Source organism: Heterocephalus glaber, unplaced genomic scaffold (genome assembly GCF_053883595.1).
Source record: "Heterocephalus glaber isolate CG9 unplaced genomic scaffold, H.glaber_assembly_v1.0 deba00001497, whole genome shotgun sequence".
NCBI classification, from domain to species: domain Eukaryota; kingdom Metazoa; phylum Chordata; class Mammalia; order Rodentia; family Bathyergidae; genus Heterocephalus; species Heterocephalus glaber.
In genome coordinates, this window is record NW_028258320.1 from 14,759,514 (window position 1) to 14,772,388 (window position 12,875).

The 12,875-nt window shown below is 37.9% G+C and overlaps 1 protein-coding gene across 3 annotated transcripts in view; it reads left to right on the forward strand.

Moving 5' to 3' along the window:
• Usp54 (ubiquitin specific peptidase 54) overlaps positions 1–12,875 on the forward strand; it is a 126,870-nt gene that overhangs the window by 49,951 nt on the left and 64,044 nt on the right. For all 3 annotated transcript variants that reach the window (XM_087184702.1, XM_087184701.1, XM_087184704.1), the window contains exons 2-3: positions 6,435–7,303; positions 11,064–11,156. In XM_087184702.1, coding sequence (XP_087040828.1) covers positions 7,157–7,303; positions 11,064–11,156 — 240 coding nt within the window. In that variant the 5' untranslated portion in view covers positions 6,435–7,156. The remainder of the gene's footprint in view (positions 1–6,434; positions 7,304–11,063; positions 11,157–12,875) is intronic.

The window sequence follows — 12,875 nt, forward strand, 5'->3', positions numbered from 1 at the left end:
AAATATAAATGAATTGTATACCTAAAATGTACCAATAAAAGAACTTAGAAAAAAAATATTTTAATCATTGAGGAAATACTTCTAAAAATAGTGAATTAGACACTAGACTTTGAGGGTCTGTGCAAGAGAGGAGCCCAGAACCGTAAGCTTCATTACTGTCTTTATAAATCTGCCTTTAGACTTGGGAAACTGTAAAAAGGCTAGGATCCATTGTTTCCCATCACCTCATGCAGGAAAAGTTTTTTTTTTTTTTTAAATTCTTTTATTGGTACATTTTAGGTATACAATAAGTTTACATTTATCATTGGGTGCTTGTACCTGTACCTGATGTATCTTGGTTCTTATTTTTTCCCCCATTACCTGTGCACTCTTAACCCCCTCCACCCTTCCCTATTTACATAGACTTTGTTTCCATTTTTTTTCTTTTCTCATAATTTTTCCTTTCCTTTCTTTCCTTTCCCCTTCCCCTCCCACCACCCCTACACCTTTGGACCTTTTACTATTTCAAATTATCAGTTATTCGTTTTAATAATTTTAATCCTTATTTATACTTTCAGTTTCTCACACTAGAGAAACTTCGGTATTTACACATGTGTGTCTTATTTATTTCACTTAAGAGTATGGCCTCAATATGAATCCGTTTAGCTATAAATGTCTCTAGTTTCTCATTCTTTATGGCTGAGTAGTACTCCATTTTATGAAAAACCCCACATCTTTATCCAGTTTCCAGTTAATGGGCACTTGGGTTATTTCCAAGCTTTAGCTATTACAAACTGTGCCACTATAAACATGGGTGCACATATATTGCTGTGGTATGATTCTTTTAATTGTTTCTCTAAATTTCTTGCAGAATTCAGCATTGAATCTGTCAGGGAGAAAGTGCCGCTTGCCACCTCCTTCTTCTGTGTTTGGGTCTCTCTCTTCACTTTCACTTGGGGCTTCAGTTCCTGCTTCAGATCCTTGCTGGGTCCCAGGGACCCACTTTTCTCCTTGTCTTCTTCACATTGCTGTATTCCAGTGTCTGGGCACCGTATCTTGGAGAGGCCGTTTCTCTGCTGTTTGCCCGCTCTACCATCTTCCTGGAAGTTAGAAACCAGTTTTTTTTTTTGAGATGGGGTCTTGCTATGTATGTATGCTGGTCTTGAACTCACCATGTAATCAAGCCTAGCTTTTTTAAAAATAAATTTTATTTTATTTTATTTTATCCCATACCCCTCCTCAAGCCCTGTCCCCTCCCTATGTAAAAGCTTTGCTTTTCACCACTCATTGCTGGTATACAGAAACACAGTTGACTTTTTAAAATATTGATTTGTATTTTTGACTTTACTAAATTCATTAGCCCTCAGAGCTTTTTTGTACCATTCATGTGACTTTAAAATGTAGAATAAGAGCCGAGGATTTAGCTCAGTGGCAGTACACCTGCCTCTCAAGTGCAAGGTTCTGAGTTCCATTCCTGGTACCAGAAAAAAAAGAGTAGAATAAAGACAACAATATAGTCTGTGAATAAGGATAATTTTATCTCTTCCTTACCAGTTGATGAGCTTTTTCTTTTTTGGTACCGGGTATCGAACTCGGGACCTTGCGCTTTTGAGGCAGGCACTGGAACCACTGAGCTAAATCCCCGGCTCCAGTTGATGTGCTTTTAAATTTTTTTTCCTTGCCTTATTACACAGGCTAAGACCTTCGATATAATGTTGAACAGGAGTGGTCAGATTAGACATCTTTTCCTTTCTTGGGACCTGGGAAGATGGGAGTGATCTTATAAAAAATGATTTGGTGGCCTGGCAATGTAGCTCAGTGGTGCCACGCCTGGTGGCAAGCACAAGGTCCTGAGTTTGATCCCTGGTACCAAAAAAAAAAAAAAAGAAAAGAAAAAGAAATGATTTAGCTGGCAGCTGACATAGTTTGACAGCTAAGGAGTAATTCAGGTTCTTGCCTATTTTTTACAAAATGCATACAAATAAATAGAGATATAAGATAAATATCAACTTTAAACACTTATTGTATAATATGAAATAGATGGTAAGATACAGGTGATCAGATAGACTGACCTATTATAGCAGTTGAGATGGGAGTTAATTGGAGCATAAACTAGGTTGATGACAATAGAAGTGAAAAAGAGTGAGAAGAGATTTTTGAAGGAAAAATTGACAGATCTCTGTATCTTGGATGGGGAAAGAGCAGAGGAATAGGAGAGACTACTGAGGTTTTGCTCCTGGGTGACTGGAGATGACATTAATAAAAAGGATGACAAGAACTCTAAGGGAAAGATAACTTCTTATGTGAACATGTTGAACTTACTATAAAAGGACAGTATTGTTGGTCATTTGGCTTTAGATTTCATGGGATTTATGATTTATCAGTACAGATGTGGTGGTTCAAATTATGAGGGAGAAGGCAACAAGAACACCAGTGGAAGGATTGTAGAGAAGAACAAGAAGATTGACTTATATTTTAGGGAATGCCCACACCTCAGCCCCCAATTCAGGATTGAAAGACCTATTCCTAGTAGTTTGCAACTTTCTAGTATTGTTCCCAATATAAAATTTACCTTTCTGGGCTGGGGATGTAGCTCAGTGTCACTGTGCCTGACCTGCAACCACAAGGTTCTGAGTTCGATCTCCAGTACCAAGAAAAAAAAAAAAAGAAAATTTACCTTTCTACTTTGAGTTCACTTATTCAATAAATTCATCATGTGTCCTTTGTTTTCCAGCTGCTAGTACTTTCATTCTATTCATTATATCTCAGTCACTCTGAAACAGGTACTGTGCCTCTGTTTTACAGACCCAAAAAACAAAGTTCAGGACATTGTGCTAGGTAATTTGGGAGTATATAAAGAAGTGAAAATATAGAAATTGAACACTTTGTTTCATCTTCAAGTTTAGCCCTACTCTGCATCATTTGCTACTTTCACCAATTTGACATTATACTGTGTTTCGAACTTTGTTTTTGGAGACTGGGTCTTGCTAAATTGCCTAAGGTGGTTTTGAACTCCTGGGATCTTCCTGCTTCAGCCTCCTTAGTAGCTGGAATTACAGGCACATACTACTACACTAGGCTTTGAGCTCCCCTTTTCATGGCAATAGTGCTGAAACTGTATTCCATATGATTTTATCCTCGTGTCTTTCCTTTTCCATCTCCCCCCCAAGTTTGAGATTGCCAGTATTACCTAGCATAGTTATTATCTACCAATTTAATGATTTGAGCATGTTTTCTGTGTTGAATCACTAATAATGCATAATTCTTGAGTAATTTAAAATGTTTTAGAAATGAAAATTCTCTTTTAACTTATAAAATCAATTTAAATCTTACAGAAAAATTGCAAGAAATACAAAGTACAAAGAATTATCATACACTCTTTAGCAAGATTCACTACTTATAAATGTTTTACTATATTTTCCATATGTGTTTTCTCTTTATATATTTGTACTTTGGACTATTTCAGAGTAAGTTGCAGACATACGCTTTCAGTCAGGGTCTTGCAACGTAGCTTAGGCTGGGTTTGAACTCACTATGTAGGCCAAGCTGGCGTCAAATGCATGTTCCTCCTGCCTTAGCCTCCCATGTGTTAGAATTACAGGCTCAGCATTATCATCTTTTATCCCATGTTAATTCTGTATTGCCTGAAATTTTTTTTTCTTGTTTGTGTTTTTGTTTTTGGTTTTTTGAGACAGGGTTTTGCTGTATAGTCCAGGCTGCCTTTGAACTCACTTTGTAGCCAGGCTGGTCTCAAACTCATGGTAATCCTCGGCCTCCCAAGTGCTGGGATTACAGGCGTGCACCACCATGCCCAGCTCATGTTTTTTCTGTTTCTTTCTTTCTTATTTATTTATTTATTTATTTATTTATTTATTGGTACCGGGGATTGAACTTGGGTCCTTCCACTTGCGAGGCAGGTGCCGGAACCACTGAGCTACATCCGTGGCCATGTTTTTTCTTTTTTAAAACAAGTTGTTATGGGCTGAAAGTGTAGCTCAGTGGTAGTGCACTTGCTTAGAATGCATGAGGTATGGGTTCAATCCCTAGCACCACAAAAACAAAACAAAAAAACCCCAAGTTGTTGGAGCCATATTGAAATGAGTTATAATTTACTTTCTTATATACCTTCAGTAAATGGTATTGGAGAGTTGTTAATGCTATTCGATGCTAGACCACTAACTAAACTTTTTTTACCCCTTGAGGTACTGGGGATTAAAAGCAGAGCATTGCACATGTTAGGCAGGTGCTCTACTACTGAGCTGTGTCTCTAGCCTTTTTAATTTTATTTTATGTATATATTTTTTGGTACCAGGGATCAAACTTGGGTCCTTGCACTTTCGAGGCAGGCGCCGGAACCACTGAGCTAAATCCCCGGCCCTTTATTTTATTTTTGAGACACATTTTTCTAAATTATCCAGGCTGGCCTTGAACTTGCAATCTTCCTGCCACAGCCTCCCCAGTAGCTGGAATTATAAATATTTCATTTTAAGTGAAGTGTTTTTGTCATCAGTGTTTTCCTGGACCATTTTTACTGCCTCTCGCCTATGATCTTTTTGGCTCACTCCTCTAGTTTCTGACACACCTAGAGCAAGTGTGAGAACTTGCTGCCCTACTCTATATAATGCTTCATTCAGAGTCTCAGAATCCCTTTCTGCTGTTGTCTTTTTCCTCTTTGTTCCTTGTACTCAGATGTGTGTCATAAGGCAGGCTGGGTTTCAGTAAGTTCCTAATGTGGATACTGGAAACCCCACCTGCATGCCAAGTCCATTTGGCTGTGAGCAAATTGGAGTCTTGTTACTTGTCATTCCTTGGTAGCAGTTGACCTGAAGGAATGCTGCATGGCCTGTTGGAAGTTGCTTAGTAGCCTTGAGTGGGTTATGTATGAAGGCGTGTATAAAGAGGTGAGGGTCTGTAGGCTGTGTGGGATATGTGGGTTCATTCCTCGTGTCATGTTAATCGTCAGGTAGTGTTTACTGACCCCCTCCTTGTGACGAGCACTGTGATAGGAGCTCTTAGAATACTGTAATAAAATACATAAGTAAATGACATTGTAATAACCAAACAATTCTAGCTCTGGCACTTAGCTTTGAATTGGGCAAGTTAATGTCTTTAAGTCTCACTTTATTCTTCTGCAAATTGAACTATTAATATCTACCTGGTAGGGCTATTATGAAGATTAAATAAAGAATGTAAGTGTTTAGCACATGCCTAACACTACTTATTATTTCATTTCATAGTCAATTCAGTATATATGACTGATACTGTACAAAATAAGTGGAAAGTAATAAAATCATGAATGATATGGCTGTACAGTGTATAATTAAATACTTTAATTGTGACTTGTAGATTATGAAGAGTATAATAGTCTAGGAATTGAGAGAAGAAAAAGGACAGTCTTGTACAGCCATTTGATATTCCTGTGCCTGTTTTTCCACTGGCTGGACATGGTGTGGATAATGTTTGGTACTCTCCCAGAGCATGATTAAGATGTCCAAACATTTTTTAAAAGTGGTGCATATGGTGGGAAGGAAGGGAGAAATTTAAGGAACTGTTAGAAACTTAACACCTCACGTTCTTAATTTTTCCTTAAGTGGATATAGCAGTTTATAGGAAATCTTAAAAACTAGAGATTAGATGGTTTCTTTTCAGAGAAAGTAATTGCTTTGGTATTAACTCAAGTTGGTCAGTGGATGGCCTCTGATTGTTAGCCTTTCTATTATAATCAGAGGATTAAATGATTTGTAACCCAAATTATCTATCTGATCCTCTAGCAAAAAACAAACAAGCCAAGAGAAATATAGTCCTCTTGGACTGTGTTAAGGACATGTGGTTTACTCACCACAAGTGTTTCTCTGGGTTGGGATATCCTAGTCAGAAGTCAAGACTGCTAACTTGTCCCTTCCATCTATAAACGGATCTTTCATAACTATACATATTGATACCACCTTTTAAAAAGTGCTTTACTGGGCCAGGGATTTAGCTCAGTGGTTCCTCCGCCTGCCTTGCAAGCGCAAGGTCCTGAGTTTGATCCCTAGTACCAAAAAAAAAAAAAAAGTGCTTTACTCACAACATCCAAAATAAATGGAATTCCTAGATTTGATGTTTGGTTACTTGGTGATTTCTTTTTTATTGTGTTTTGCTTTTAGTTAGCCTGATTCTGGGGAAAGCTTGTATTTGGCTTTCATTTATATCCACATCAGCTTTCTTCAAGAAAATTATCAGAGAAGTTTCCCATGAAAGTAAAGCTGCTCACACTTTTTTCTAAAAAAAATTAATGAGTGTTTCTCATTTTTTTGTTGTTGTTAGGATTTATTTTTTCTTTTTTGGCATTGTTTGCCAAGGTTTCAAGTTTATAGTGAGAGGTGAGGCAACGTTGAACTTGGCAGAACAGTGCAAAGCCAGTAGAGTCATTAAGTGACGCAAGCTTTTGATTTTTTTTTTCCTTTCTGTTAAAGCTCTCCGGCACAGCTGGCTATTCTAGTTCCAGAAGAAAAGAGAAGAGAGTTTCTGAAAGTCTAGCTGAGACAAAAGAAGAATTTGGGGGCATAAAAGCAGAAAAGAGCATCAACAGCAGCAGCAGCAGCAGCCACCACCACCACCACCACCATCACCCTGGATAATCCAAGCAAGTTTCTTGGCTTTGTGGGATCTTTGTCAGCTATTCAGAACTTGAATTTTTGCTACAGAGGATGATGGGACAAGGTAATAGAAGACCAGGAGGCTTGTGCTGGATTCTTGCTTATCTGTCTACCTCTCCTTCCAGTTGGAAAAATCTTCAGTCCATAGGAAGCATTATAAACTAGACAGAAGAACATGTCTTACCTTGATTCTGGATGCTGTTGGAGTTGAGGATTATATCCATTTCATCAGGACTTTTTGGAGGCAGTTTTTTCAAAAAACAGAAAAAAAGCAGTATTTGAGTGCTTCTCTTCACTAGTGTTATGCCATGTTATATTTTGAACACTGGAGCAAGTGAGGGACAGTGCTGGATCTAAGAGGGCGTCTGAATTCCTTGTGCTGAGTATATGATGTTTGGAAGGTTGTAAACTCAAAAGTCTTTCAATATAAACTCACTAAATTCTGGATTTTCTTTCTTTTGATGACTTCAGCAGATGGATATTCCCTGGCAAAAAGATACAAAGCCTTCTCTGTGTTTTCAGGCTAAATGTGAACAATAATGTCTTGGAAGAGAAATTATTTTTCAGGGGGCCGTGGTAGTGTTCAAGGGATGTTTGCTCCTCGAAGCTCAACCTCCATAGCCCCAAGCAAAGGCCTCAGCAATGAGCCAGGGCAAAACAGCTGCTTCCTCAACAGTGCGCTGCAGGTAAGGGAACATTTTTTAAACATGAACTTTGACTTTAAGTTGCTGGAGCTGTATTTTGATAATTCTTTTAAATATAATACTTCACAGTTCATGTTTGAGGTTAGTAGCCTGAGCTCATTTTATAAGTTTATCAGTGTAATCTTGGGCAAGTCTCCTTATCACTTTGAATCTCAATTACCTTTTTTGTAAAAGCAGAGGATAGTAACAGAAATAATAACCATATTATTATTTACCTGCCTAAAGGAAAACACAAACCAGATGATCTTTCTACTTGTTCATCAACTTTTTACCTGAACAGCCTCTACTGTTTCCTTTTTTTGTTTGAGATAAGATATCTTGTCACCCTAGTTGCTTTTCTCTAGTTTATAAAACAAAATCTCTTCCATAAGTGAAAGAGTTCTAGGTATGTTGTTCTTGTCTCGTAATATTCCCATTCTGAATTTACACATTGAGTGGCGTCCAGTCTTTGATCACTCATCTCCGCCCTCTGAGCTCTCCAATATTGGTTCTGGTGTCTGGTTAGATGTGCTTGAAAAGAGCTGGTGGAAAGTAAATTTTCCTAAGGTAATTATCTGCCTTAGATTTTCTCTTTTGCTATTGCATGCCATCTTAGTGTAGTCTCAGAATCTCAAAGCTTTGCACCTGTCTGACTGTTCTACCTGGTCAGGCCCAGAGCGTTACAGTCTGTTCATTTCTCTTTGTCTAATCTTCAAGTAACTACTTTCTCTTCTTTTTTGCTTTGCAGAGTAAAAGTAAAAAAAGTTTGCTTGCCAAGATAATTATACTTGGGTAAAATATTAGCTTGACTCTTCAGATATAATGAAAAAATAGGTTGCTATGAGAGAAGACAGGACAATTATTTGTATAAACAACAATGGACTGAGAAATTAGGAGACCTGAGTTCTGGTGGGTTTTTTTTTTTTTTTTTTGGTACAGGGGATCAAACTTGGGACCTTGTACTTCCAAGGCAGGCGCCGGACTAAATTCTAGTCTTATCCCTTTTATAGACTAGCCTTGTGACTGACCTTTTACAGGTAAATAGTGTCTGAGTTTCCTCATTTATAATACAAGAATCCTACCAAGCTTATCTATGTAATGAAAGTTTTATAGTCTCTTAGATTCAAGTTTTTATTTGAAAATGTTAAAAAAATCCTGCACTGTCAAACATGCAGAAAGAGTTTAAGTATTTCCCCTGATTACTATCTCAAATTTCATGTAGTTAGATAAGGTTGGTTAGATTTTTTTCTCCCAGATGATAAACTTGTTTTTTTTTTTTTTTTTAAGACATGGTCTTGCTATGTAGTTCAGGCTGGCCTTGAACTTATTGTGTAGCCGAGGGTGGCCTCAAACTTGCAGTGATCCTCCTGCCTCAGCTTCCCAAATGCTGGTATTCCAGGCGTGCACCACCACACCTGGCCACATAAAGATTTTTTGAGTGACTTTATATACTGATAATGCTCTTTGTAATTTAGAAGTAGGCAGAATAAAACATTGACATAAATGTGTTTGTTTACTTCCTTCTTGGCAATAGTCTTTTGTTTTAAGTTCTGTTTCTTTCTATATGTTTTATTTATATTGTCAATTGAAGCAGTGTTTATTACTTTCCATTGCATTGTCCAGTGCCATATATCACATACTGTATGTACACACATAAATATTTCTATATCCATAAAGATGGAAACGATGGTTTTCAAGCCCCTATTATATGTTACAGGTTACAAGTTACAAGTTGAAAATGTTACAAGTTGAAAATGATTATTATTATGAGATAATATTCTTTTTCTTTTATTAATTTTTTGAGGCAATTCATCTATGCAGGTCAAGCTAGCCTTGAACTCACTATGTAGCCCAGGCTGCCCTTGAACTGATGCCAGCCCTCCTGCTTCAGCCTCCTGAGTACTAGAATTACAGGTGTGCTCCACCACCCCTGGCTTGTGAGATGATAGTCTAACTTCTTTTTATTTTTTTGATATTGGGGATTGAACTCAGGTCCTTGCGCCTGCGAGGCAGGAGGTGGAACCACTGAGCTAAATCCCCAGCCCTCTAACTTCTTTTTAAATGACAGCTTTATTTGCCACAGATGTGTTGAACCCATTACATTTGTTATTTACTTGGGAGCACAGTCTGTTTCAAAGAACTTTTAAAGTATGTATCTTTTTTTTTTTTTTTGGTATGGGGATAGAATTCAGGTCCTTGCACTTTTGAGGCAGGCAGCGGAACCACTGAGCTAAATCCCTGGCCCTAAAATATATATCTTGAGACATACATACATAAGAGAAGCTCCTGAGGTATGCTGTGATTTCTGGGACTCCAGAGGTTATACTTTTTCATGTATAATGCCATTAAATGTTTTCTTAGCAAGGAGAAGTTCCTGAAGCATTATGCTATACATTGTATCATTTCTTTTTTATCTAAAATTTACAATGTATTTAGATGTCCTTAATTGTTTTTTTCCTTCCTTCCTTCCTTCCTTCCTAAGAGAGTCTTGCTAAGTTGCCCAGTCTGGCCTTGAATTTGTGATCTTCCTGCCTCAGCCTCCTAAGTAGCTGGGATTACAGGCATGCTAGGCAGATTTCCTCAGTTTTTATTGTTATTGATTGAGACAGGGTCTTGCTATGTTGTTCAGGCTGGCCTTGAAGTCACTATGTAGCCCAAGCTGGTCTTGAACTCCCAGCAATCCTCCTGCCTCATCCTTCTGAGTGCTGGGATTATAGGAGTCTGCCAAACCTCCTGGCTGATATCCTTAGTTGTTTTTTGTTTGTTTGTTTTTTGTTTTGGTGTCTGGGATTGAATTTATGTTGCACTTGCCAGGCAAGGTGCCACTGAGCTAAATCTCCAGCATATCCTTGGTTTTTATTTATATTTATTTGTTTATTTATTTATTTTGGTTTCCGGGGATTGGACTCAGGACCTTGTGCTTGTGAGGCAGGTAGTGGCACCACTGAGCTAAATCCCTGCCCCCCCCCCCCTTTTTTTTTTTTGGTATCAGGGATTGAACTTGGGACCTTGAGCTTGCGAGGCAGGCACCGGAACCACTGAGCTAAATCCCTGGCCCTATCCCTGGCCCTTTTTAAGTTTTTATATAACTTTTTTCTGTTTTAGGATTCCTCCCAGAGTATGGCTCTTCTTGTCTATGATAATTTCTGAGAATTTCCTTGTTTTTCATGACATTGACAGTTTTGAGTAGTAGTGATTAGTTACTTTGAGGGTTCCCTTGTACTGAAATTTGTCTGGGTGATGTTGTCATGATTAGATTAGGGTTATGAATTTTGAGGAAGAAGGCCACAAAGGTAAAGTATAATTCTTACCACATCAGGGGCATGTGCTATGAAAATGATCATCACTTTTGATATCACTGTTATTTTTTATTCTATTAACTTGAGATGGTTATATCTCCAGAGTTAAAAAAATCCTAATTCTAGAGCTAGATGTGGTGGCGCATGCCTGTAATCCCAGCACTGAGGAGGCTGAGGCAGGAGGATCACAAGTTTGTGGCATGCCTAGGCTACATTTCAAATTTGAGGTCAGCCTGGGCTACATAATGAGGACTGATCTGAAGAAAACAAAAGCAAAACAAATCCATGTTTTCCTCAGAATTTGCTCATGTATCCCACTTGTTAGATATTTGTTTTAATTTACTAGAATGAGTGTTTTTCTTGGGCATAAGATTGCTTCTGCAATTATTACCTATGTTTAATTGAATTTAAAATTAAATGATGGCTCTTAATAGAGCAGTGAAATATTTTCCCTTTTTTGTCAGGTTTTGTGGCACTTGGACATCTTCCGACGTAGCTTTAGGCAGCTCACAACTCACAAGTGCATGGGAGATTCCTGCATCTTTTGTGCTCTCAAGGTAAGTACTTCAAGTTTGTTTCTTCCCATTAACTCTGAGTTGCCAAAAGATCAATATTGCCTGGGGTGGTGTTGGTTGGTTAGGATGATGCTAAAGAATTTGTTACTGATTTAGCTGCCTGTGGTTTAGAGTAAAAATAAGTGTGATTAGTTTTGTTTGCCTCAAAGTTTTACCACATGGCTTGGATAGTCTTTTTCTTCTGAACCCCTTTTAGGCATACAGCTCTATTTGATGTGATAGGATCTATTTAAGTATGCTTCTTCTTCTTTTGTTTTTTTTTTTTGGTACCTGGGGGGATCGAACTCAGGACCTTGACTTGTGAGGCAAGCAACGGAACCATTGAGCTAAATCCCTGGCCTTCAAGTATGCTTCTTCTTGAAAAGCTAATTCTAAATCTTTATGTTGTAAGAATAAATGTTTGAAATCTTAATATTTAAAATGAAATCTTGAGCTGGGGATTTAGCTCAGTGGTTCTGGCGCTTGCTTCGCAAGTACCAAGTCTCGAGTTCAATCCCTGGTACCAAAAAAAAAAGAACAACAACAATAACAACAACAAAAAAGAAATCTTAAAATTTTCACATTTCCTAATGTTTCCCATTACCACATTTAATAGATTCTTTACACCAGTTCTCTACCTCATATATTGCCTGGTTCCATGTTTTTTATTTCTAAATAAAATGAAACTGGATATTTGTTTAGAGACAAAGAAAATTAGAGATTTTAGACAAAAAAATTTTAAGAACAGTGTATTGCTTAATAAAGGGCCACATCTTTTGCCAACACGTAGCTGCCATATGTTTTCTTGGTCCATATACAACAGATTATTTGTGTTTGGGTGAAGTTGTGTCATCCAAATGAGTCTGAGTGGGCTTTCAGAGTAATATTTTAGTCTCCTACAGTCTGAATTCTTGGTTTGTCATAGGGATGCTTGGATGAGTTTATTATACATTTGATTTAACTGCTTTTATATCTTTTAAAGTAGGAATTATGGGGGCTGGGGATTTAGCTCAGTGGTTTCGCTGCCTGCTGCACAAGCGCAAGGACCTGAGTTCGATCCCCAGTACCAAAAGAAAAAAAAAAAAAAAGGTTATCTTAAAAATAAATAAATAAATAAAAAATAAAGTAGGAATTATGACTAGAAAAATATAGGAGAGTTCTCTAGTCACAAATTTTTTTTGGTACCAGGGATCAAACTCAGGACCTTGCAGCACTTGCAAGGCAGGCGACAGAACCACTGAGCTAAATCCCCAGCCCAAGACACTGTGTTTACAAAGGAAGAAATAAAGTTATCATATTTACAGATGAGATGTTTGGCTATTTTAAAAATCCCAGTGATAGAAAAGTGGCCCAGTGGTAGAGCACTTGCCCAGCATCCCTGAGGTCCTGTATTTGATCCACAAAAAACAAGAAAACAAAGCAAAAATATCCCAAAGACCTGCATGCTATGGTGTTTGCCTGAAGACCCAGCTACTCAAGAGGTTGAGGCAGGATTGCTGGAGCCCAGGAATTCATGGCCAGCCTGGGTAATATAGCAAGACTCCATTATAAACAAAACAAAAACAAAGCCAGAATAAGCTGAGTGTGGTGGTACACACTTGTAATTTCAGCGCTCTGGGAGGCTGAAATGGGAGGATTGTTAATTTGAAGCCAATCTGGGCAATCTAGTGAGATTATCTCATAATACAAAAGAAAAAGGACTAAGGATGTAGGTCAGTGCAA